This window comes from Ranitomeya variabilis, chromosome 4, assembly GCF_051348905.1.
Source record: "Ranitomeya variabilis isolate aRanVar5 chromosome 4, aRanVar5.hap1, whole genome shotgun sequence".
Classification (NCBI taxonomy): Eukaryota; Metazoa; Chordata; class Amphibia; order Anura; family Dendrobatidae; genus Ranitomeya; species Ranitomeya variabilis.
This window is the reverse complement of record NC_135235.1, coordinates 198,573,362-198,599,728: the sequence shown is the minus strand read 5'-3', so window position 1 is coordinate 198,599,728 and position 26,367 is coordinate 198,573,362. Positions and strand designations below refer to the sequence as shown.

General features: G+C 43.7%; 1 protein-coding gene across 2 annotated transcripts; it reads left to right on the top strand.

Moving 5' to 3' along the window:
* Positions 1–1,594: 1,594 nt before the first annotated feature.
* On the top strand, positions 1,595–26,367 carry MBOAT7 (membrane bound acylglycerophosphatidylinositol O-acyltransferase MBOAT7). Of its 2 annotated transcripts, XM_077259610.1 has the most exons (9): positions 1,613–1,733; positions 3,565–3,690; positions 10,808–10,893; positions 11,304–11,433; positions 11,894–12,020; positions 17,377–17,533; positions 18,236–18,596; positions 18,678–18,860; positions 23,028–26,367. In XM_077259610.1, the coding sequence occupies exons 2-9, from the start codon at positions 3,629–3,631 to the stop codon at positions 23,404–23,406; spliced, it is 1,485 nt and encodes a 494-aa protein (XP_077115725.1). In that variant the 5' UTR covers positions 1,613–1,733; positions 3,565–3,628; the 3' UTR covers positions 23,407–26,367. The 2 variants fall into 2 exon arrangements, with proteins under 2 accessions (XP_077115726.1, XP_077115725.1); XM_077259611.1 differs by lacking the exon at positions 3,565–3,690 and having other exon boundaries at positions 1,595–1,733.

The following is a 26,367-nucleotide window of genomic DNA, read 5'->3' as shown; positions in this document are numbered from 1 at the left end:
TATATGTCTCACTGACATATATATATAGATATATATATACCTATTCTATGTGTAGACATTTATTCTACCTATTCTATTCTATTCTGTCAGTGTGATTTTACTATGCACCGCACTGAATTGCCGGCTTTTCTCTATAGCACCGGTGCGTATTTCTCGCAGGTCACACTGCTGGTCCGTGTGGAATCTGTATTTTTCTCGCCCCCATAGACTTTCATTGACGATTTTTTTGCGCAATACGGTGACAAACGCAGCATGCTGCGATTTTCTATGGCCGTACAAGACCGTGTAATACGGATCCGTAAAATACGGCAGATAGGAGCTGGGCCATAGAGAATCATTGTACCGTATGCAATCCGTATTTTCTGCACCTCTCATACGTCCGTAATACTCACTAGTGTGACTCCGGCCTTAATAGTTACAATTTAGAAGGAAATGTTAAGCAGCTGAGAATGAGATTTAAATCGCTTTGCTGGTAATGTAAAGTGCAGAGGTTTTTTTACACTTAAAAAATGCAGCATGTGAATGAGCCCTTGGGGTAGGTGCATATCAAACTTTTTTTTTTGTGGCTGTAAAAAACTATGAGCGTCCACCGCTTCTGAAAACGTTCTTTCTTTGGGGAGTTTTTGGTTGCCTTTTTTTTGCTTCCTGGAGCATTTTTTTGCTGCCCTTTCATTGAACATGGCCTAGTTTGGAAGAGCAGAAGACATCTAAAAGAAATTTCATTTTTTCCCCACCCAATATTTTTTTCAGAACCTGACACGGGAAGGGGGGGGAAGACTCTCAAAAGACTGAACATGTGACCGGCAAAGAAGTTTTACAATAAAAATGAAGAGGAAGATTCTAGCAAGGATTTTTCAGTGATTTTTTTTTTAGGCTCTTCTTTAGAACAGCTCTCTGGCCCCTCTTGCTGCCCGGCTCTCCGCCACATCTCTGGCCTGATGTTTAGTTTGGGCCAAGGGCTTCCAGCCATGAGTAGACCCAGGAGTCGACCTCTGAGGCCTGAGGCCAGAAGTTGTGGCCTGGTGTTTACTCTAGGCCAGGTCTTCCACCTGTGAGTAGGCCCTGGACCATGTACAGTGACCTCCAGGACATACTCGTAGACTACTGAACACTGGGCCGGTGTGACGGAGGACCAGCCAGCGGGCAGGAAGCCCCCACCACCCTTGGTTCTCTGTGCCTCTGTCATGGCGCGCCTTCTGCCAAGGAGCAGCGGGGGGTGAGCAGAAGCAAATTCCAAACACAATCCGTATTCTCCAGTATGCTTTAAAAAAAAAAGAAAAAAAAAAATTCCACCCAAATAAATTGGCCCATCTTTATTCCCCATATGGTCACTCCACCAAATCAATGGCGGTTATGATAAAACTTTATTGTCCCGGCATTTGTGCGAGCAGCGGAGCAGGAGCCGCGTGCACTTTGCACTAGTGTGAACTAGACTGCGGTCCTGAACAGGTTAACCCCGCACGCTTTACGCACAAACCATTCCTCCCGCCCCTCACAATTTGAGTGATGGATAAGCAGCCAATCACCATTCAGCGACGCCAGGCGTCTTCCAATCGGCTGAGAGGATGCGAGGCGGGGATGATGAGGTCACTAGGAAGCAGCTCACCCCATGGAGTGAGGAGGGGGGTGGTGGCCGAAGTGACGGGATTCCTGTTACCTCTCCTGCCTAATGAATGGTTCCTCATTAAACAACCAGTGTGCCGAGCCCTCCGCTTCTGAGCCGCCCCTGGAAGGTAAGGAGGGCGGCCCCGGTGTGTGGGCGCCGCGGACACGGTGTGAGGTAGCATACAGGTGACGGCATGGCACGGCAAGTTGTGCGGGCTGGAGGAAGCTGCAGCCTCCTATACTGGAGAGTTGGACTGTCACTTATAGCGCTGCATAGTGCTATCATGTCACACTGTTTATATAGCTACTTTATATTATTCATATTATTGTATTTATATTGTCTATATGATTTATATTTTTTATTTTTCACTTATATTTTATATTTGTACATTATTTTATTGTTTATTATAGCTATATTTATATTTTTTATTATATTATAGCTATTTTATATTTCTACATATTATATTAAAGATTAAGTACAATAAAATGTAACAAAATATTAATATAAAACAGCTATAATAAAAATATATAAATATAGCTAATATTTTACATTTTTATTATAGCTATTATATTAATATTTTATTGTATTTTATTAAATATATGTACATTTCTCTGGGATGTTATGTGATATTATCAGTGCTAGTGAGCCGAGGCTGCTTCATGAGAAAATTAAAGGGCTATTCCTATCTCCTGCATATGTGTCCTTTACGCTTCTATTAAGAACTACCTGCTAAGGAGGCTGCCACATCCCGATAAGGGACCAATGGGGTATTCCAGATTAGATGCAGCCCCTACCTACCTCAAGGACTGTACAACACGGAGGTTCCTGAATTCCATTCTCGCTGCTGGTAGAGAGATGGCCACACATAGTGGACTTTGGAAACCGCCAAGTTCACTTTCTCAGTGGTTCCTCAACTTGGCTAAGTTCACACTGGAAGTTTTTGTTGCATTTTTTTTTTCTGCAGGAAAAAAAGCTGCGGCAGGGGTTTTGCTGCATTTTTTTGCGGCGTTTTTGGTTACTTTCTTTCCATTCAATTCAGTGGGTGAAAAACACTGAAAGTGACATGCTCTACGTCCAAAAAACCAAGCAGAGCACAAAATGCTGATGACAAAAAACGTGTGTGCACGAGATTTCTGAAATCCCATAGACATAGCTGGTACTGTCAAATGCAGCTGAAAATTAGCATTAAAAAGCCCAGTGTGAACTTAGCCTTAATGGGTTGTATTGTTTCAGAAAACCCATGTCCCCCGGTTGCAGTAACTGCGCTTTACTCACCCACCCCGGGTTCAGTGCTGAGTCTCTGCTACTGTTCCTGATGCCTGTTAGGCTATGTGCACACGTTGCGGATTTGACGCTGCGGATCCGCAGCAGTTTTCCATGCGGTGTACAGTACAGTATGGAAAACAAAAACCGCAGTGCACATGCTGCGGAAAATTCCGCGCGGAAACAAAGTAGCATGTCACTTCTTTCTGCGGATTCCGCAGCGGTTTTCAACCTGCACCAATAGGAAAGTGCTGTTGAAAACCCGTAGAGGAATCCGCAGAAGAAACCGCGTGAAAATCTGCAGTGAAAACCGCAGTGGTTTTGCACTGCGGATTTGAAAAATCCACAGCAAAATCCGCAACGTGTGCACATACCCTTACTGTCTGCAGTGCTGACGTAACGTCGACAGCGCTGTAGCCAGGGGCGGAACTACCGGGGTCGCAGAGGTCGCGGCTGCACCAGGGCCCGGGCCCAAAAGAGGGCCCGGTGCCGCCGCGACCTCTGCGACCTGAGGTCAACTTGTCAGGGTATCTCCGTGAGCGCACGCTGCACATTTCGTCCTGTAAATTCAGTGTTAGGTTGAACCCACGGGCTTCCGTACACGCTGTGGGGGAGGGGCCATGCACGTCGCAGTTCCGTACACCAGGCTGAGATTGCCGTCAAGCGAGTCACATGCTGTTGTCATCACGTGACAGGACGTGAAGGTGGCCAGCTGTACGGTTTGTCACTGGTGGAGCGTGGTGTCGTGCAGAGGGAGGCATGGATAAGCTGCGGAGGGTCCTGAACGGCCATGAGGACGAAGAGAGGGGCCTGCAGCTCAGGTACGGGCTACTAGTCATCTTATGCCGGATGTCCGCCCCGCTCCATAAGGGGCGTGCTGTGCTGCAGGCAGATGACCGGGCTTGGATGGGTTACAGCTGGTTTACCCTGTCGGAGACGCCCCACGTGTATTATATATCCGGCCTTGGCCCTGTTAGACCCAGAATGCACTGCTTCCAGCTCAGATATTCGGCCCCTGCAGTGTATATAGGTGACCACTCACACACAAAGCTCTATACTATCTGCCCTGCAGTGTATATAGGTGACCACTCACACACAAAGCTCTATACTATCTGCCCTGCAGTGTATATAGGTGACCACTCACACACAAAGCTCTATACTATCTGCCCTGCAGTGTATATAGGTGACCACTCATACATAAAGCTCTATACTATCTGCCCCTGCAGTGTATATAGGCGACCACTCATACATAAAGGAATTGCAATAGATATTTACTTCTTAGTTTAACATTGTATGCGTGTGTCTGTATATCATTTTTTTTTTTGGGGGGGGGGGGGGGCCCCATTCAAAAGTTCGCACCGGGGCCCGCAGGACTGTTGTTACGCCCCTGGCTGTAGCCAATCGCTGACCTCGGAGGCTTGTGCCATCAACTCTGATGTCACTGGGAAATAAAAAATTGCTGAGAAAAAAGTTTTCTTGTTTGTTTGTTTGAAATCAAGAAGTTGAAAGTTCAGAGATGTAAAGAGGCCATCTGTCCAATGAACTGGAGCATTATTAAAAAGAATCTGGGAGCGGGAGGGGAGAGTTACCAAAATTAGCAATAAATACAGTTAGTTGCTGTAGATTCCTCCACTATTGTGTGCACATGCAGTGACCTCCATTGGAGTCTTGGGGTACGTGCCCACGGTCAGGAATAGTAGTGTTTTGGATGCAGTCTGTGTCTAGAAATCCCATGCCCACTGCTTTTTACCGCTGCGTAAACTGACCCGCGGTGCGGGTTTACCAGCCGCAGCATGTCAATTTCTGTAGTGGAGACGCCAGTCTCCTCCGTGTACTTTCCCTTAATATACACGGTCATTAGATGCAGTAAATCCACGTAGTTCCAAAAGACAAATGGGTAATCTAGAATGCAGCGAAAATATGCTGTTTCCAAAACGCTACTATTCCTGATCGTGGGCACATACCCTTATACGTGTGACCAATCCTGATTCCTGCTATATTTGGTGCCACAATGTTGGTGGCGCTGGAGATTGACATTTTTGTTACCATATCAACTGATGAATCAGGTGGGCTGTCGATATAAGAGCATCTGCTGAGGATTCTTCTAAAAAGACACTTTATTGAAAATAGTGTTGAGTATAATTATGGAATATTAACTAAAAAAAAACAGTCAAAGCATTGCAGAGGAGGGGGCCACTCACCTTGCAGAGCCCCCCCCACGCCTCTGTACTAAAATCTTTTAAAACCCAACAAATTTTTTTTTTTTGCATTGAACTGCTATTCTCGGCTCCCTTTGGAACATGCGGTAGGCTCCTGAAAAATAGAGGAACCTCCCAGTCTCCTGAGTGCCACTGAAATCTTCCAGAAAATAGTAACATCTGTATGGTTTCTTTATAAGTGTCGGCAAGATGCTCTATCAGACTCTGCCTGAATATCCAACCACATTAAAAGGGTTATCCTAGACTGGACAACCCCAATCCTAAGAATAGGTCATTAATATAAGGATGGGCAACCCCTATCCCATGGGTAGGTCATGAGTAGCACAAAGGCTGGACAACCACTATCCCATGGGTAGGTCATGAGTAGCGTAAGGTGTGGACAACCACTATCCCATGGGTAGGTCGTGAGTAGCGTAAGTTGTGGACAACCACTATCCCATAAGTAGCATAAGGACTGTACAACCACTATCCCATGGGTAGGTCACGAGTAGTGCAAGGGCTGGACAACCCCTATCCCATGGGTATCATTAGGGAAGACATCATTAGGGATTTTTTATTTTTTTTTAATTCTTTCTTCCCACCACAAATCCACAGTGAAATTCCCTGGTGTTATATACAGAATTTGTCAGCGTAGATGTTTGAACATATTCGGCACTCACCAGCTCGGACAATGTGATAGTCCTTTTATTCCATGCAGTGGGATCTGGACATAGGATGTGCAGGTTAGGCTTCTTTCACACTTTCGTCGGCAGGCGGCCGTCATATAATGCGTCGATGCGACTTAGGCTGCTTTCACACTAGCTTCGGTACGGGGCCGTCGCGCTGCGTCGGCCCGACGTACCGACGCATACTGTGAAGAAAATGCCCGACGTTGGCAGCGGAAGCAGTCTTAAGATGCTTCTGCTGCTTCATTGTAAGGTCCGGGGAGGAGGGGGCGGAGTTTCGGCTGCGCATGCGTGGTCGAAAATGGCGGTCCCGACGCACAAAAACGTTACATGTAACGTTTTTGTGGCGGCGGTGCGCCAAAACACGACACAACGTCGCACGACGGTTGCGACGTGTGGCACTGCGTCGCAATGCGTCGGTAATGTTAGTCTATGGGAAAAAAATGCATCCTCCAGACAACTTTGCAGGATGCGTTTTTTCTCCACAGCGACGCATTGCGACGTGCAGTGCACGACGCCAGTGTGAAAGTAGCCCTATCGACGGATGCGTCAAAAACGGATGCAACGCATCCAGTTTTTCGACGGATCTGCTAGACTGTTCTGTCGAAAAACTGGATCCGTTGCATCCGTCTTGTCTGTTTTTCCCATCCGTTTTTTTGACGGATCCGTTTTCCATGCCTACAAATGAGTCTCCCAAATGTGATTGGCTACTGGAAAATAAGGGAAACCTATATATTGAGTGTTTTAACACCCCATCTTTGAGAGGGTTTAGAGCAAGTGGTAGAAATGGAAGGAGTTATAGCAAATATTGTGACCACCTATGCATCTATCCATCAGGCAGGTTGCTGGCAGGCTTCTTGCTTGTATGCTTCTTGCTGGCACATTGAGGAATGAAGCCACATGTCAGGTTTATATAGATTTGGGGCTGTCTGGCCAGTTGGCTACTAAATACTGATTTGGAGCATGCTCAGTGTAAAAAAAAAAAAAAAAATAATAAATAAATAATCCGTCATGTGATGTGCCACGATGGGTCCTGCGTCCATAGGCTTCCATTCTAGCCAGCGACGTATGCCGCTGGATCCGTCGTGGCACTTTTTTCCAACGCAGACAAAGAGCTTCATTGTACGTTTTTCCCAGACGACGTGTCGCCAAATTCCGCAGGGTCCAGTGCACGACTGACGAAACGTGTTGCCATGCGTCGCGATACATCGCTAATACAAGTCTATGATAAAAATACACATCCTGTGGGCAAATTCACAGGATGTGGGTTTTTTTTTCACAAAACAACGCATTATGTCGGGAGATGAAAGACAGAAGTGTGAAAGAGGCCTTAGAGGTGTGTGGGGAGAGGCAAAATAATACTCAGCCGTTTGAAAAAAACTGGCATATTTTACACACATAAAGATTTACAGAAAATTGGTCCTCTTAAACCCATTTTTTTTGCTATCGGAGAACTCATAATATGAGACATTCTAGTTAATAGACTATTATCTACCAAAAGTAACTGGTTAGAAAAACATATACTTCAATGTAATAATAATTGCGGTAATTGTCCTAGCTGCCACCTCCAAATCACCACTAATCCCCTACGCATTGGCCCCATACTACATAAAACCACATATTTTATATTCTGTAGAACTGAATTTGTTGTATATATATCTTATTTAGCCCATGCATGTTTTATTACATAGGAGAAACTATTAGACTTTTAAAACCCAGATTTTGTGAACACTATAGTTCTATCACATCAGGAAAGGGTTCATTAAGATTTATTAACCATATGCAGGTAAAACAATTCTTATCCAGAGACCTTGACTTTTGCAGGTCTTGAAGTGGTTAATTATCCAGCCCCAAGGTGGTAACCCCAACAATATACTACTTAGATATGAAGCTAAATGGATCATGAAAACCAAAGCGCAAGTTCCCATTGGATTAAATGATAAATTTGATCTATTTCCCTCTAATTTACGATATTTGTCAAAAATGTGATTACTATATATCTACTTTATTGTACATTTGTGTTTTCTTATACATAATGCTATTTATATTTTTTTTCACCTTACACTGAAAGGTCAGCCCTGTATAAGGGAGTGACCTTATGTAATTACACACATGAACCCGTTTAAGCATTGTTAGGTGAAACGGCCGTTGTCCACTTCTGCCTCTCCCCGCATACCTCTGTAACCGGCATATCGTGTTTATGTCCAGAGTCCTTTTATTCCATGCAGTGGGATATCACACTGGTGAGTGACGCATATCTTCTAACATATACTCTGAGAACTTTGTATATTTCATGCAGAGCAGCTAATACTGTTTGATGAGCCGCTGTAGCTCCAAGTCGGTGAGTCTACCATCCTTCCATGAGACTTTCTTCCCTGTCTGGTTCCGCTACTTGCTTCTTTGAACACTTCTTATATGCCGAATTTGTTGTGGATTTCTCTGCTTTCACAAGGAAAATGGTTGAATCTGTTGTGAAAATCTGCAAGAGCAGACTGAGAAACTAAAAATCCACAGCTTTCTCAAGTGAGGGGGTTTTCTTTTGGTGAAATCTCATCCGCTACTGATTTTACTGCCTCTGGCTAATAGCTGTAAATCATGCTGCTGAGGTGATGAAAACTTAATCTTCGAGCAGTCATAAATACTCGGAGGCCACCCGAGCAACGAGTACTCGCTCATCACTACTCTTAAACTGATTGACTTGGGTCAAACGTTTGGGATATCCTTCCACAAGCTTCTTACAATAGTTGGTCGGAATTTGTTCCCATTCCTCCTTGACAAAACTGGTGTAACTGATCCAGGTTTGTAGGTCGCCTTGCTCGCACCGGCCTTTTCAGCTTTGCCCATAAATTTTCAATAGGATTTAGATGAGGGCTTTGTGATGGCTGCTCCAAAACATTGACTTTGTAATCCTTAAGCCACTTTACCATGTTGGCAGTATGCTTCAGGTCATTGTCCATTTGGAAGACCCATTTCCGCTCAAGCTTTAACTTCTGGTTGATGTCTTGAGATGTTGCTTCAGTATTGCCACATAATCTTCTTTTATCACTATGCCATCTATTTTATGAAGTGCACCAGTCCCTGCTGCAGCAAAGCAACCCCACAACATGATGCGGCCACCCCCGTGTTTCACAGTTGGGATGGTGTTCTTAGGCTTTCAAGCTTCTCCCTTTTTCCTCCAAACGTAATGATGGTCGTTATGCCCCAAAAGTTAAATTTTAGTTTCATCAGACCACAGGACATATCTTCAAAAATTAAGGTCTTTGTTCTTGTGTGCATATGCAAACATAAATCTGGCTTTTATGTTTCTTTTGGAGTAATGGCTTCTCCCTGGCAGAGTGGCCTTTCAGCCCATGGTGATACAGTACACGTTTCACTGTGGATATTGACACAATATTAACAGCTTCCGCCATCATCTTCACAAGGTCTTTTTACTTTTGTCCTTGGGTTGATACGCACATGTCAGACTAAAGCACATTCATCTCTGGGACACAGGACCTGTCTCCTTCCTGAGCTTTATGCTGGCTGGACATTCCCATCTTGTTTGTACTTGCTACTTGCACCTCATTGTTTGTACAGATGAACGAGGCACCTTCAAGTATCTTGAAATTGTACCCAAGGGTGAGCCAGACTTGTGCAAGTCCACAATTCTCTTCCTGATATCTTAACTGATTTCTTTAGACTTTCCCATGATGCTACGCAAAGAAGCAGTATGTTTCCGGTGTGCATTAAAATATATCCACAGATGTCTCTAACTCAGATATATTAAAAAAAAAAAAAAATCAGAAGTTTCCAAACATATGACATCATCATATGGATAGTCCAGAATTGTTTAAAGGCACAGTAATCCTTAGTGTATGTAAACTTTTGACTTTAAGGTATATTTATTACTTACTGAATTCTTTCTCATTATTCTGGCATTTGGCAATCCTAATTGACCTAAAACAGGAAAGGTTTATTCTGACTTCATGTCAGATATTGAGGAAAAACATGCAGCTGTATATTTTCATATAGTGTATGGAAACTTCTGGTTTCAACTGTAGATAGTAGGTGGCATGATGGTGTAAGTCACTGAGCCCATTATCCTCCCATGAGGTCTCACCACTGTATGTTAGTGTGTGGAGAGTTATACAGCTCTGCCTCCTACGGCGTACAAAGCGTGCACTACTAACTGTACAGTCTAATAATACAGACCTGATCTGATGCTATCTGCCATCACCCTACAACCTCCAGTGTAAGGAATATATTGCAGTTTATTGGCATCCACCTGAGTACTCCATTATAGACACTATGTGCATGTGGTGCAGGCTCCCTCTTTACCAAAGAAACATAGAAATGTATGGAGGTTACAACAAAAGATTATTCATGTAAATGAGGCCTGTAGCAGATGGCGTATAACAGCCCTGAACAACCATAGAACTGTATGCTTATAGTTATAATTCTGCCAAATCCTAAGTGTATGCTAACTTTGACCGGTGGCAGTATTTCCTCTATATTGCAGATTGACTGGCTCCGGCCTTCCCCTGGGCTGACCGGCGGGGCGCCTGCCTTTACCCTGGGCTGACCGGCTGACTGCCCATTACTCCCAATGATGTGTACAGTATTTGCTCCTCAGCCCAGTGTAGTACACAGTATACAATGTGTGTGTATAGGCCTTCTCTGTGTACGCTGCACTATATACACAGTGCACTCCCATTCCTGTCCCAGTACGGACTGGGACCTGCTCGGTGATTCCTGCCGCACACGGAGGTACAGTCCTGACTAGAGAAGTCTCCTCTTTACATCCGCTCTGAATTATTGATATATTCAAGTCCATCACTCGCACTGAGGGTTCAGACTACCCACATATTGCCGAGGATCTTGGAAGCATTTTCAGTAGGAGGATCCTGACTGCAGGAAACGTTGCCCGGCCGCGGAGTGTCATTGCTGCCCGGTGAATGATTTGTCCTTCTGTAGCCCCGGCGCCACCATTACATGTACGGATAACTGTTGTGTACCAGTCGCCTTTGGTTTCCAGTGTTCCCCTCTAAGGTCTTGTTCTCGTGTTTCCTTTCCAGGAGGGCGACCATGTCCCCCGAGGAGATCACCTATCTTGCTGTGCTGCTATTTTCGGTACTTGTAGGATTTCTCTTCAAGCATGCAGGTGAGTTCATGTGTAATTCTGTAGGATTTGGGATTTGTTGCAATGTAAAAAAGGAAAAAAAAAAATCTTTGAAATTTCTCTGTACTGATGTCTCCCAAGAGTTGGGTCTTATATCATGGAGCGATATTCCCCATAATATAAAGCAGAGACATATAGATTACACATCCCTACGTCATACTTCAGCCTTATAGGGGGTGATGACATGTGGGTACGATATGCCACCACTCGCTGTAGGTCCAACCCCATGTGCCCTGCTCAGTCAGGTGGAAGGGAGAGCTGCAGTGAGGGGGAGGTGGCGCTGTGACTCCTTCATTCTCCGGCCCGGTGGGGGTCCCAGGCTTCGGATGACTGATGGGGATGACGCTTTGATTTTGTCAATCCTACGGTTATACATGCTTTTCTGCTTTCAGGTCCACAGGTGAAGCAGTGGGGTGGAGCAGCGGTGGGATTGCTGCTCACCCTGGGGACCTGTAATATCCACATCCTGCACTCCATTATTACCATTCTTGGGACATGGCTGATCACAAAGATTTCACCCAGGTACAGATCCTGTGACTATATCACCTGTACGCTCCTTATATTGAAGCTGTTAAATGTAATCTGGTTTAAAAAAATATATATATAGAATTTAAAAGGGTTTTCCAGTTTTGGAAAACCTCTGTACCCAGGTGAATTTTGTTAAAAAAACAAAAACAAATTGTGCTTTAGTCTTCTTTCCTGGGTCCAGCGCTGAGTTTCTGGCTCTGCTCCTGGTGTTTGTCTGCAGTGCTGATGTCACTCTGACAATGCTGCAGCCAATCACTGAGCTCAGTGGCTTTGATCAGTTCGGGCAGAGGCTCAGTGAGTGGCTGCAGCGCTGTCAACTAATTATATATACGGTAATTTTTGTTTTTTTAGATGTTGACGTTCTGTTACCTACATTGATATATTGTATCTATTGCATGCACACTGATGAATTGTAAGAAATTATTGATCCCTGTTCTTTTCGTTACTCTGCCAGGTCTTGTCACTTCCTTGCACTGGGCTGGACTTTCACCTACCTGCTCTTCTTCAGAACAGTGACTAACTTTGACCTTCCAGCCCCGACCCCGTTCACGAACGCTGTGCAGTTACTCTTAACTTTGAAGGTGAGTTCCCACCACTGATACTGTGCATCATCCATCACAAAGCTGTCATCTGCTGCCAGGAAATGCTAGCGTGAAATGTCAGGGGCATGCGGTATTCATTGTTTTTAGTGATTGCAATCAGACCCACCGTATATTTTATCAGTAGGTTACCTCTATGTAAAAATCTCCATTGTCCTCATACCTGATACACTTTTAAAACCATGAATGATGAATTCAAGTATATATTTAAAACAAACATCCGCCCCAAGAAGCTGAGATCTAGGATGCTTTATGTAACGTTCTGCCTTGGTTTTTCCGGCACTTGTACGACTGAAATAATGTGGTCACTGGTGACGCTCCAGTCGCTGCAGTTTAACTATTTAAATGCCACTGTCGCTCTTGAAGCGTCATTTCCGGTGAACAGCACGCGATTCTGGGGGACCGATGAGTAAGGTGAGCTGCAATTTCACTATATAATGCTAACAGTAGTATTACAGTACATCACATAAAGCTATGGGCACATGTTCAGGATTTCTTGCAGAAATTTCCTGAGCAAAACCGGACATTTTCTGCAAGAAATCCGCATGCGTTTTTGGCACGTTTTTTTCCCGGAGCTTCCCAATGCATTAAATAGTGGGGGGAAAAATTGCGGAATGCATTCTAAATGATGGGATGCATAATGTATGCGTTTTTATAGCGAAAATAACGCGAAAAATCCGCAACGTGTGCACACAGCCTCAAGGTAGATTTTTCTGCACCGAAAAGCGCTGCGTAAAATACATCTTTGTGGTTTTTTTTTTTTTGTCTCCCCAATCAGTTGAAGGAAAAAAGATAGGCTAGGCAGCATGTAATTTCAGAAATCTCATTCACTTTGATGGTACGGTGCAGCAACCAAAAAAAAGCAGCATTTTTTTTCCTTGTTATTTAATGTACAGTTTCAATTAAATGTTGTATTTTAGTAGACAACTTGTTTTTTGTCATGTCTTATAAAAATAAAATCAAATCTTTTTTTTCTTTTAAGGGGGAGTATATCAAATTTAACTTTTATTTGATACATTTAAAAAATTATCAGATGCCAAAAATATTACTTCAGCAAGTACACATAGATATCCAGACCAACCTGACATGTATGCAAAAAAAAAAGATCAAAGCACATTGGTGGCCAAAAGGACTAACCGACAATGTCGCTTGATAGAGCAGACCATTTATAGTGCGTATACTACTGACAATGGTCAGGCAACCTTAGATGGTCCGTTATAGAAAAACTACCTATCTGGTTGAAACCTGCTCCTGCATTATTAACTAGCAGCAAAAAGGTGAAGAAGAGAAAGTAAATGGAATTGTAGGAAAGGGTTAATCTGCAGATTAACCTGCCAGGTGCCGCACTTACTGTAATTTTCTCCCGCCCGTGAGGTTCTGACTTTATTCCTCTTGGCCGCGTTCGGCGTTTAGTTGCAGCGGTGACACCGCCGCAGGTTCAGTCTCCGCTCTCACACACAGCTGATATGAGACACACAGGGAGGACGGTCTTCAGCAGTCTATAGCCTGTATGTCCATATTAATAGTTTAGATAGGTCAAATGTGGTGACAAATTTCCTTTAATAGTACAATATCACGCTGCCTAAAATGTGCTCTGATCATTGACTAGTCTCTGCTCAGTCAGTGTAAATCCTCATTCAGACTTCTGTGATGTAGCGATGCCTGAATTGGGCTTTACTGTGGTGTTTACAAAGCCGAATCTTCCGTCACCACTTGCTGGTAATAACTGTGATTTGAGCAGAGCAGCCACAATGACATGACCTCTCCACTCAGATCACAGTAATTATTTACGGGGCAGCACGGTGGCTCAGTGGTTAGCACTGCAGCCTTGCAGCGCTGGAGTCCAGAGACAACATCTGCAAGGAGTTTGTATGTTCTCCCCGTTTTTGCGTGGGTTTCCTCCGAGGACTCCGGTTTCCTCCCACATTCCAAATGGTGATAATGTGTGCAAACTGTAAAGCGCTGCGCAATATGTTAGCGCTATATAAAAAAAATAAAGAAAAGATAGATACTGAGTCATGTATCTAATTCTATTGTGTGATAGCCTGTGTATCTAATATAGTGTTTGATACAATTCCGTGCATCTAATCTCATTGTGTGTGATACAATCCAATGAACTCTGTACTCACTGTGATCTAAGCACTGCAATGATACGATGGCTCCTCTGAGATCTCAGTAAATAACCAGTAAGTAGCGCAGCAGCAACTAACAGATTTGGCACTGTCCGTATCTTGGTATCACATTGCAGTCACCAAAAAAATGTATCTGTACTGTGCTCCTAAACTTCATTTTCTTTTTACAATTTTCCGAACTCCGAAAAGGGGCAGGGAGGAGACATCACACGTGCGAGCTGGCAGTACGCTAGGTTTTAATGGCAAATGTCAGCAGCTGCTCCCTCTCATGTTTAAAAGTTGAAAACATGAAGCATTTTTTTTAATTTTTCATTTTTTACATACCATAAAAAAATAAAACATTAATACTTTACGTTTTTCAATTATATAATCCTTTAAGACATCTGCTTTTTAGCTATAATTTTGTATAGCTAGTTGGGCCGATGTGCTAGTGGCAGAATTGGATTGCAGAACATATTTCTGCGGAAATGTTGAAATACAAAGGAAAAAGAACAAAACCACCACAAAGCTGATGATACAAGAATTCTCTTGGCCACATGGTGATTGCGTTCACTTACAATGTATTTCTGATCATAGTCTGATACTGATGGGGACGAGCAAATAATGCAGAAATATGATATTTGGAATTATCCTGATGGCAGAACATTACTAGCGTCCATTGTACGTATAACCAGAAGGAAAGCGGATACATAACGTGTAACTAGACCTGGCTGGGATTAGAGCCCGGTCAAAGTCTCCTCTATCAGACATGGAAACGTGAGACTAGAACAATCAGTCACTACTAATATATCTGCAGGAACGTTGCCAGTGACACCTTGCTGCCTACATTGCTGATACACGAGATCTCCTGCGCAGAACATCCCTGCACTGCAGTGTCCATAGCCAGGTTTCGTCTAGAAAATCCGCCAAAGATAACATACCGGTGACTGATATTGCCTGCATGTGTCTACACAGCTCATACGCTGCCCTGCCCTGGAGGCTGTGACTTCTGTATGGGCACCAACATGTGGCCGGCACCATGGCCGTAGTGGAAGAGTGATAATCTCACATGCCGATGATCTGGTTTATACATTCTTCAAGATCAAATTGTAATACCAAGATGGAAGAGTCGTGGAAATCACAGGAGATGGATAGGCATGTTACTAATCTGCCAATGATGAAACACAAAATTTGTACAACTTTTTGATCTATTCTGTATGAGCGCCACGTGCAGAAATCACCGCACTTACAGCCATGGGGATATTAAAGGTCATCTGAGGAAGGTTGTGCCACTGAATACACTTGGCAAATCATCATGAGCGGCTGCTGGCAGCTCCTGTGTAATCACCGACCAATGATGTGCTCAATGGGATGCAAGTCTGGAGACGCTGCAGCCATAGGAGCACGTTTGGGCCACATAGGCTGCTCACAGCAACACAAGCAACATGTAACTTGGCATGGTCATGTTAAAAATGGCTCCTCGGACACTTTTTGGAGAAATAGACACTCCACTGGTTCTACAACGTAATCAATGTAACGCTGAGCTGTCAGTGCACCTGGAATGAAGACCGGACGAGTCCGGCTGCCTTACATTATGCCGCCCCACTCCATAATCTTGTGTGATGTTCTCTCTGTAGGCTTATTCAGTGCCTAAGAGCGATCAGTGCAGCAGAACATTCCTCAGACAGCCATTAACACAAGCCTTAGCTTCTGTCGGTGAGGTAAAGTTCAGGGATTTATGCACTTGACGCTCATTCATGATGTTGAATAAATCGAGGTTTTGGGTTTTTTGTTAAAATTTGTATAAATGTTTTTCATTTGTAGTTTAGTAGCATGTCTATCCATCCTGTGATTTCCAGAATTCTACAACTTTTCCTTCTTGGTGTTGCAATTTGATTGTTGAGGAGGGTATATAGAGGACTTTGACAGTTTTTGGGATCCTATTATTGACACATTGCAGAGACTTTCTCATCAGGGTTTGAATGCGTTAACCAGCACCACCACATTATGAAACTCCTTTTTTTTTTTTTTTTTTTTTTATTTACCCAAATCTCCTTCTAGCACCACTGATTTCTGGTCTGACGGGCATCTCCAGGAAATGCTTTGCGCCCTCTCTGTGCCTGCTAATACCGCCGCCCACCTCTTGAGTGACATGGATGAAGTCTTCCACATCATTCATGGAGCCAGGCAAATATCCCTCCTGCACCATTGCTCTGAAGACCGTGTAGGTGCGGAGGATCACTTTGCAATGCCCTGATAAGCTGCATTGGTCTTCTGAGTAACGGCGCAGGCACAATATTACATGGCACTGTGCAAGATGTAGGAGATTGTTGTACAGAAAAATTAAAATCCCCAAAAACTTCTCCTGAGAAGACAGATCACCCCCACATTAAACATATGGAATGAATCATAACTGGGGAAGTGAGAGTAAGCTGATACTTCAACCTCTATTGCAGTAGGGACCTACTGCCATGAACAGATAATTGCAACAGGAGATTTGCTCTGAGGGGAATAAAGACAAAGACTGAAATTCGTTTACACAGAGACAGGGAAGTACACTTCCCAGGCTAGAGATTCCTCTGTTCTGAGACTTTTTGGAGCCAGTGACTATTGAGGTTTGCGCTGATCCGATATTTATGGGAGACATATATTTTTGATGTCGTGGCAATGGAATGAGCATAAAGCATTCACTTGCATCACTGTAAGGCCATTCTAACCCCTTCAACTTAATAACGAACTTATGGATGATGCTATCCAGGCCATGTTTCATCCCTAAAATCTCGATCAGAAATATGACGACAAATATCTACCACCTGGAACCTCCAGCGGCAATGATATTCTGGGGACCTCATCAAATTTTAAAAAACCTGGCACATCCCCCACAACCAGCCCCCACATGAGTTCACCATGTCACCAAGGGGGGGGGGGGGTGGTATGTGAGTGTAATTTTGATGTAATAAAAAGCAGACAAGATGTATCGCCTCTTCGATATGTGAAAATGTTCCGACCTTTCAATGAACCTGTTTCTAATGTCTTTTTCAGAAAATACTTGTAGTTCTATAAAAATGTTGGAGAATCTTATTTCATGTGTGTCCTGCTATTCCTTTGTTATTCCTCCAGGAAATGTATAAAGTGGACCGTATCCACTGACGCGCACATCCTGGATTTATACAACCTGTCACTGATTTATAATATTCTAACTTTTTGCTTGCGTTTTTGTCTTCCAGCTTGTGAGCCTAGCAAATGAGGTGCAAGAATTTAGCAGAGTGAAGAAACAAGAAGTGGCATCATTTTCCAGTCAGTCATCTGTTAATATGATTCCCAAGATCCCAAGTCTGCTGGAGGTGTTCCTGTACAGCTATTGCTACATAGGGCTGATGACTGGTAAGTGTGGTTTATAGATGTCAAGAATCCTGGAAAAATCGGCAACTTGCTAATCATTATTGAGCATCAACTTGTCTATTAAAGGGGTATTCCCATCTTCATAAATGAGTATTGTTGGATAGTGCTTATAAATATAAGCTTTTTTGCAATTTACTGCTTGTTACAATTTTCAGCCGTTTTTGAGATATTTGCTTTTTTTTTTTTATTTACAGCTTGTTACCGTGGAGACCGACTACTGCTGCTAGACAGCCGAACTCACACCGTGCTTTTCCCTATTGAGCTTCTAAGCACTTCTTTCAAGGTAACCAGGATCGCTGGAGTACGCTGTTACAAGCCAGCTTCAGCAGAGTGCTTACATGCTAGACAGCAGCGGTGGTCGGTGTCCTAGGCAACGAGCTGTAATATCTTAAGAACAGCCGTACATTTTAATAAGCAGTCAATTGCAAAAGTGCTTGTTTTTACAAGGCCTAACAATCTATGAAGGCACAATGGATGAAATTTACCTTTATCCATCTTAAATTGAAGCCCCCCATGATACAAAGTAAGTGACCGCCTCTGAGCTGCCCATTGACGCTGTTAGTGTATGCCTGTGAAGCGACTGCCCGAATAAAGACGGGGATTCAGCTAGACCACCGCAGTAATGTATGTAAGGAAACAGAAGTCCTACAGAAGCCCTCACCGTTGGTGTTATGTTGTCTCTAGGCCCCTTCTACCGATTTAAGACTTACCATGACTGGCTGCACCAAATTGGTTCTCAAGAAATTCCCAGCTGGAAGCCCATGTTGTCTCGGCTGAGGGCGGCCCCTGTATTCGGAGTCCTGTTTCTGATCGTCTCTTACTACTTTCCTCTGGAATACGTGAAGAAAGATGAGTTCTACGAATGCTCCTTCCTGTATCGCCTCTTCTACATGGTCCCCATCTTCTTTGTGTTCCGGATGCGGTTTTACGTGGCCTGGATATTTGCAGAGTGCGGATGTATTGCTGCCGCCTTCGGTGCTTATCCTGTTGCTGCCAAGTCTCGCTCCGGCGGTGGACCCACTGTGGAATATGCACTGCTAGAGAGGTACGCCTCCCATTACTTCTATAGGGATGCCATCTACTACTGATTACGGGGCAGTGAACATTCAATGTGTTTTCATTGTAGAGATGCTGAAGGGTCCAAGCTGAACACAGAGTATGACTATGAGACCATCAAGAACATTGACTGCTACGGAGCTGATTTCTGCGTGAAGGTGAAAGACGGGATGCGCTGCTGGAATATGAGCGTGCAATGGTGGCTGGCACAGTACATATACAAGAATGCTCCTATCAGGTCCTTTGTTTTTGGGTAAGTTCATCACCCGATTGTACTGCTCTCAACTTTGGCAAAGAAGCAATCACTGGAACAATCAGTTTAGGTCATGGAGTCTGGGTTATTTTGCTGATTTACTGACTAAGGGTACCGTCACACATTGAAATTTTCATCGCTGCGACGGCACGATTCGTGACGTCGCAGCGTCGTATAATCATCGCTCCAGCGTCGTAGACTGCGGTCACACGTTGCAATCACGGCGCTGGAGCGATGCCGAAGTCCCCGGGTAACCAGGGTAAACATCGGGTAACTAAGCGCAGGGCCGCGCTTAGTAACCCGATGTTTACCCTGGTTACCAGCGTAAATGTAAAAAAACAAACAGTACATACTCACCCGTCGGTGTCCTTCAGGTCCCTTGCCGTCTGCTTCCTGCTCTGAGTGCAGCCGTACAGTGAGAGCAGAGCGCAGCACCGCTGTGATCTGCTCTCACTTTCCGGCCGGCACTCAGAGCAGGAAGCAGACGGCAAGGGACCTGAAGGACACCGACGGGTGAGCATGTACGGTTTGTTTTTTTACGTTTACGCTTGTAACCAGGGTAAACATCGGGTTACTAAGCGCGGCCCTGCGCTTAGTTACCTGATGTTTACCCTGGTTACAAGCGAAGACATCGCTGGATCGCTGTCACACACAACGATCCAGCGATGTCAGCGGGTGATCAAGCGACGAAAGAAAGTTCCAAACGATCTGCTACGACGTACGATTCTCAGCAGGGTGTCTGATCGCAGTAGCGTGTCAGACACAGCGATATCGTAACGATATCGCTAGAACGTCACGAATCGTAACGTCGTAGCGATGGAAATTTCAATGTGTGACAGTACCCTTAAAAGGGTTTCTGAATTTTAACACTGATGGCCTGTCCTGATCGGTGGAGGTGCCGATTGTCACATGCCCACTGATCAGATATCCTAGAGATAAGCCATCAATGTTAAAGGCCTGGAAAACCCCTTTAAATACCTTTCTTTTCTTTGTTCCTTTAAAAAAAAAAAAAAATGCTCAAAGTCAGTGTGAACATATGCAAGAATAATGGAGTTAAGTTTGGATTAAGGGCCCTAGAAAAACTTCTCTGTACTCCTATAGTTCTGATATTGGTTGTTTTCAAAAACTTCTAAAGAATAGAATAGTCAGGAAAAAGTTTTTAACAACTGTCCACTTATATATTTATATGAACACTCAGCTGAGTCTAGTAGATACAGTGGTCAGCCAGTAGCACAAAGGCTTTCCCCCTTAGATTTCGCCAACCTGGTTTTGTAGAAAAAGCACACCACAAACATGTCTATGCAGAAGGTGAGACACTTTAAGCCACAACAAGTCCTTAGGTCAGGAGTGTCAGACTCCCAATACACAGAAGGCCAAAATGGGGCATACTGGAATAATATGATAAAAGCTGATGGTCTAACTTAAATGTTATTTACAAAGGATAAAAGCCTTGAATAATACAGATAATAAAGTATGACACCAAATAGTGCCCTCAAAACAGTGAATTATTCCTCTACAGAACCTTTCACACGCACAGTATGATGACCCTACTGTGGCCGCCACACAGTATAATGTGCCACATGTAGTCCTCCACACTGTGTAATGGGCCACACGTAGTCCTCCACACAGTATACTGGGCTCACATGTAGTCCTTCAGTGCAGCATAATAGGTCCCTCATTAAAAAGAAGAAATACTCGCCTCTCCTTGTTCCCCCGCTGCTCCGGTCTCCTCAGCTTATCTTCTGCAGCTCTGCACTACTCAGCACAGCAGGTACATTGTAGTGACGTCAATGTGCCAATTTAACTGAGATGTCAGTCGCAGAGGAAGAATGGTGGCACAGGGAGCATCAGCTGACATTCCCTTTTTCTTCATTGCTTTCAACTGTACAGTCATCCATGCTGCCGATTTACAGCTCTGGCAAAAATTTAGAGACCACTGCTACATTTTCAGTTTGTCTGATTTTTCTCTTTATAGGTATATTTTTGAGTGAAATGTAAATTGTTCTTTTATTCTATAAACTTCTGACATGTCTCCGAAGTTCCAAACAATACATTTTGTATTTATTTTCTGAAAATGAGAAATAGTCAAAATTAACAAAAAAAATGCATTGCTTGCAGACCTCAAATAATGCAAAAAAAAGTTCATAATCATTTAGAAACAACAATACTAATGTTTTAACTCAGGAAGAGTTCAGAAATCAATATTTTGTGGAATAACAATGATTTTTATTCACCGCTTTCATGCGTCTTGGCATGCTTTCCTCAAGGCTTTCACACTGCTTTTGGGTGACCTTTTGCCACTCCTGGTACAAACATTTAATCAGTTCTTCTTTATTTTATGGCTTGTGACTATCCATCTTCCTCTTGATTACATTCCAGAGGTTTTCATTGGGGTTCAGGTCAGGAGATTGGGCTGGCCATGACGGGAATTTGATGTGGTTGTCCTTCATCCACACATTAATTGACCTAGCTGTTTGGCATGGCGCTTTGTCCTCCTGGAAAAACCAATCATCAGCGTTGGGGAACATTGCCTGAGCGGAAGGAATCAACTGTTTTTCCAGGATAACCTTGTATGCGGCTTGATTCATACGTCCTTCACAAAGATTAACCTGCCCAATTCCAGGCTTGCTGAAGTATCCCCAGATCATCACCGATCCTCCACAAAATTTCATAGTGGGTGCAAGACACTGTGGCTTGTATGCCTCTCCAGGTCTCCGTCTAACCATTAGACGACAAGGTGTTGATCTGGGGATGCTTCAGCAAGGCTGGAATTGGGCAGGTTGTTCTTTGCAAAGGACGTATGAAAAGCCGCATACAAGGTTACCCTGGAAAAACAGTTGATTCCTTCTGTTCAGGCAATGTTCCCCAACGCTGATTGGTTTTTCCAGCAGGACAATGCGCCATGCCACACAGCTAGGTCAATCAAGGTGTGGATGAAGGACCACCACATCAAATCCCTGTCATGGGCAGCCCAATCTCTTGACCTGAACCCCATTGAAAACCTCTGGAATGTAATCAAGAGTTAGATGGATAGTCACAAGCCATCAAACAAAGAAGAACTGCTTAAATGTTTGTACCAGGAGTGGCATAAGGTCACCCAAAAGCAGTGTGAAACACTGGTGGAAAGCATGCCAAAATGCATGAAAGCTGTGATTAAAAATCATGGTTATTCCACAAAATATTGATTGCTGGACTCTTCCTGAGTTAAAACATTAGTATTGTTGTTTCTAAATGATTATGAACTTTTTTGCATTATTTGAGGTCAGCAATTAATTCCTTTTTTCCTTTTTTTGACCATTTCTCATTTTCAGAAAATAAATACAAAACGTATTACTTGGAACTTCGGAGACATGTTGTCAGTAGTTTATAGGTGTATTTTTGAGTAAAATGTAAATTGTTATTTTATTCTATAAAGAAGAAAATCAGACAAACCTGAAAGTTTTGCAGTGGTCTCTTAATTTTTGCCAGAGCTGTATATTTGAAAGTGCCATATCAGGCAGTGGTCTGCCCGATCTCATGGGCTAAATACTCAACCTGCAGGCCTGGTTTTGACATGTGTGCTTTAGATCATAAACCCAACTGTTGAGACTACAACTCCCAGCATTTCCAGTTAATCACTTGTTGGGAGTTATAAAAGTTTACGGCTACGTTCACACGATCCGTTTTTTGCTGCGGATCCGTAGCGGAATTGCAGCTACGGATCCGCAGCCGTTTTCCATGCAGGGTACAGTACAATGTTACCCTATGGAAAACAAAACCCGCTGTGCCGACGATCCTTTTTTTCGCTGGAAAATCCGCGCGGATTTGCCAACGGAAAAAAGAAGTACCATGTCAATTCTTTCAGCGGATTCTGCTGCGGGTTTCCAACAGCACCAATAGGAAACTGCAGTTGGAAACCCGCAGTGGAATCCGCAGAAGAAAAAGGACACAAATCCGCCGAGAGAAGCACCGCCGTTTTCCACTGCGGATTTCCCCGAAAAAGGACCGGAAAAATCCGCAGTGAAAAACGGATCGTGTGAACGTAGCCTACTGGTCCGTCCCCGAGATGCCTTGGTGGAAAGGTCTGGTGAAAATGTATCTTAAAGAAAAATATAAGGCTGTATATAATTAAGTAGTAATTGTATAAAACTACTTTGCATGTGTTATGTTGCCATCGTTCTCCGACAGGAGTGCCTGGACCATGCTGATCAGCGCTTACTGGCACGGGATTCATCCTGGGTATTACCTGAGTTTCCTGACCATACCCTTGTGCCTGGCATCGGAGGCCTCCATGGACGCCGGCCTGCGACGTCGCCTGTCTGATTCTGGCAAGCTGGTGTTCGACTGGATGCACTGGTTCCTTAAGATGAGAGCCTACGACTACATGTGCATGGGCTTCGTCCTGCTCACCTTCTCCGACACCGTCCGCTACTGGCGCTCTATTTATTTTGCTGTCCACGTGGTGGCTCTTTTCTTTCTCATCCTTGGCAAGCTGCTGGCCATGACAGCTCCTCGGGCTCCCCGGGACCGCAGAGGAGGAAAGGAAGAGATTGAAAAGGAGAAATAATTGATTGGCAGACCCTTGTCCGGTGTGTCTTGTGCCTGGATGTTCTTGCAAGCCATACAATATCTGTGCTTGTGCTAAACTGGTTGAACAAGTCCTACGTTTCAGTTACTGGACTGTGAAAGAGGTTATTGACTGTACGTACTGGGAGTTGGGGTCCTTCAGTGAACGTCGCTGTCATCACCCCACCTTTATGCTTCCTTGAAGGACCACTTAATGGTTATTACACTTCACCTCTATGATTTACGTGCTTTTTTTTTTACATTTTTGCCATATAAGTCATGATCAAACGCGCATCTGTGTCTTAGGGTTTTGGCCGTTTACGCATCATTTTCCATATGTATCTAGGTCCCCCTACTGGTGGGACCAAGAATTCCTGGAAATACCAAATAAGTTGCCCGTGGGCTTCTGGCCGCACATTTCACTTATAGGTACAGTTGAAAAATAGTTTTGTTTTGGGTTTTTTTTGTCATTGGGTATTTTTTTTCAATTTTAAAAAATATGTAATTTATTTTACATCTAGTGAATGGGGGATATGAATAATAACCATCTCATAATGTTACTGTGGTTGGAAAAACACATGCATCTGATGCATGAGGGTGTCTGTGGGGTAATGACACAGGTGCCAGCCGTACTAGAGATCCCTTTTTAAGGCTCTGTTCACATCTGCCTCCAATGCTGCAGCATACATTCCCACTTTTGCCAGCAGTAAGATGGAACCAGCTAACCAATGCTTTAAAAGGGAAATATCACCAGGACAAGTGTCCAGTATTTGTTTTTGTATTTTTTTCCCTGTTCCTCTTGAAAATTCCATTTCTTTTCTCTTTTTTTTAATTGGGCCGTATAGTTTCAGAGATATGGGCCTTTTTATTTAGAGCAACTTAATAGTCTTTACTACGGGGACATGGTTCACACGATCCTCAGGGGCATGTCTTTAGGTTGCTCTGGATAATTACCCTATGAGTCATGCCCCTTTGTAAAATTGTCACTAAAAAAGGCACATATTTCTGGAACCGTATGGCCAATCTAAAAAAGACAAAAACGGAGCAGAAACTTGATCTGGTGACAGGATTTTGATTAGTGCTCCAATTATTTTTCAATACTCGTGGAATATAACTTTGCCTTCTGCAGCCTGACTATATGTATGATCAGTGACTGAGGCTTATTTGTGTCTTGCACCATTTGGCCCCTTTAAGCTCAGTGTTCTTTTTTTTTTTTTTTCTTGCCTGGGGTAAAGATTTTCCCTTGGATTCCCTGCTTCCTCAGATGTGGCTGCCACCTGTATAGAAGCAAAGTATTATATATGGTGCCCACTGGAAGGATTTGTTCTTTGAGTTTGGTAGTATTGTGTATGGTCTTGTCTGAAATGTCATGCCATGCTGAAAAGCGCTGCAGCCAATCAGTGAGCTCTGCAGCATGAGCTGTCAACTCTGGCAGAGCCACAAAACTTAACAGTATCGGACAGTAAGAGCAGCGGCAGGGACACAGAACTGAACCTGGGGAGGGTGAGCAAAGGCCAGTTTCTTTAAAAACAAACTGCAAATGGGACAGAGGAGTTGTCTTATACCGCAAAACTCTTTTAAAGGGGTTGTCTAGGTATAAAGATATAGTTAAATAACCTTAAGTTATTTAATTTAGGCCGGGTGCAGACATGCTAACACAAAATCATCCCGAAAACTTCTACGACTTTCATATAAACAGCCCTGCTGAAAAGAGCCCTTATATACTTCACATAGGAAAAGTGCCTCAATCTTTAACTATAATCTCACAGGTGTGAACTGTGCACTCCCAGTGCTGCTTTCCTTCTGCAACAGTGGGCACCAAAGCTGGCCGGGGTCCAAAGCTAACTGGTCTTAGGGAAGAGCTTGCACGCACTGAGCATTTATAGCCGTCGCTGTCAGACTGCAATAGTGACCCGTCACAAATGCAACAAGCTGTAAACTACAACGGTCTGTGCACACGTTACTTATTTGGTGCATAAATGTCTGCATCACTTGGCAGGGAAAAAGTGTTAATTGCTGACGTTTTTGGTGCAGATTTTTCCCCACTCATTAGAATCGATGAACTCTGGAGCAAAAACACTGAAAGAATTGACATTTTCCAGATTTAAATCTGCAAGCAAAATGATTAAGCAACGTGTGCATGAGACTTCAGGAATCTCATTCACTTTGCTGGAGTCAGGAAAACTTTCAGGTTTTGTGACAAATTTGCACTGAAAGACGCAGCAAAAAACACAATGTCTGCACAGAGACTATATGGTAGGAGAGCGGTGGGGAGAATTACCGTAAATGGTTTGCTGATACAAGCACTATCCATTTATACATTCTGTAATGGTTGGAAAAACTATTTCCACACACAAAACGACCTTAGGTAGTTTCTATAGTGTTCCTATTTTGCTTCTGCAAATTTGCCAATTTTTTGCTTGTTTGTATTAGAGAGCATGGCCGCACAAACAGGGTGCCAAGCTGGTGGGATACTGCTCCGGGAGATCAGTCTGCCAACCTCCAAGATCTTCCTTAAGGACCCACATTGCCAACATCTCATCAAATAAAGGAATTCATTATACAGATGGAGACGATGCGGTCAGGTTATAAAATGGGACCTTTGCAAGGGAAAAATTGTGAGAACCTTGGTGAAAATATTATTTTGTGCCATTTTTGCCCACACATTCTAAGGCAGTCTGAGTTTCCACTATTCTGTGTTTCATCTTTAGCCTGGACACAATGACTGGTATTGTTCTTCACCATTTGCCTCTTGGTTGTTCCTTTCCTTATTTCAGGTCATGCAGTGTTTGAGCTCTTTGTGCCATCGTATGTCTGTGTTTCGTTTTTGTTTGTTTTTTTCTGGAGAAAAAAAACCATTTCCACTTATATCTTGCGGGTTGAGTGGTGGCTCCTGCGTTCTGCCATCGGACATTATTCACAGAGAGGCTCTTGTCTTGTAATAAAGATGCTTTCTATTTTA

Excerpts from the sequence above, each read along its gene's own strand:
- MBOAT7 (XM_077259610.1), top strand. The coding sequence starts at position 3,629 with ATGGATAAGCTGCGGAGGGTCCTGAACGGCCATGAGGACGAAGAGAGG. Across the intron at positions 10,894-11,303 it reads ATTTCTCTTCAAGCATGCAG|GTCCACAGGTGAAGCAGTGG; the intron begins GTGAGTTCATGT and ends TTCTGCTTTCAG. Across the intron at positions 12,021-17,376 it reads AGTTACTCTTAACTTTGAAG|CTTGTGAGCCTAGCAAATGA; the intron begins GTGAGTTCCCAC and ends TTTGTCTTCCAG.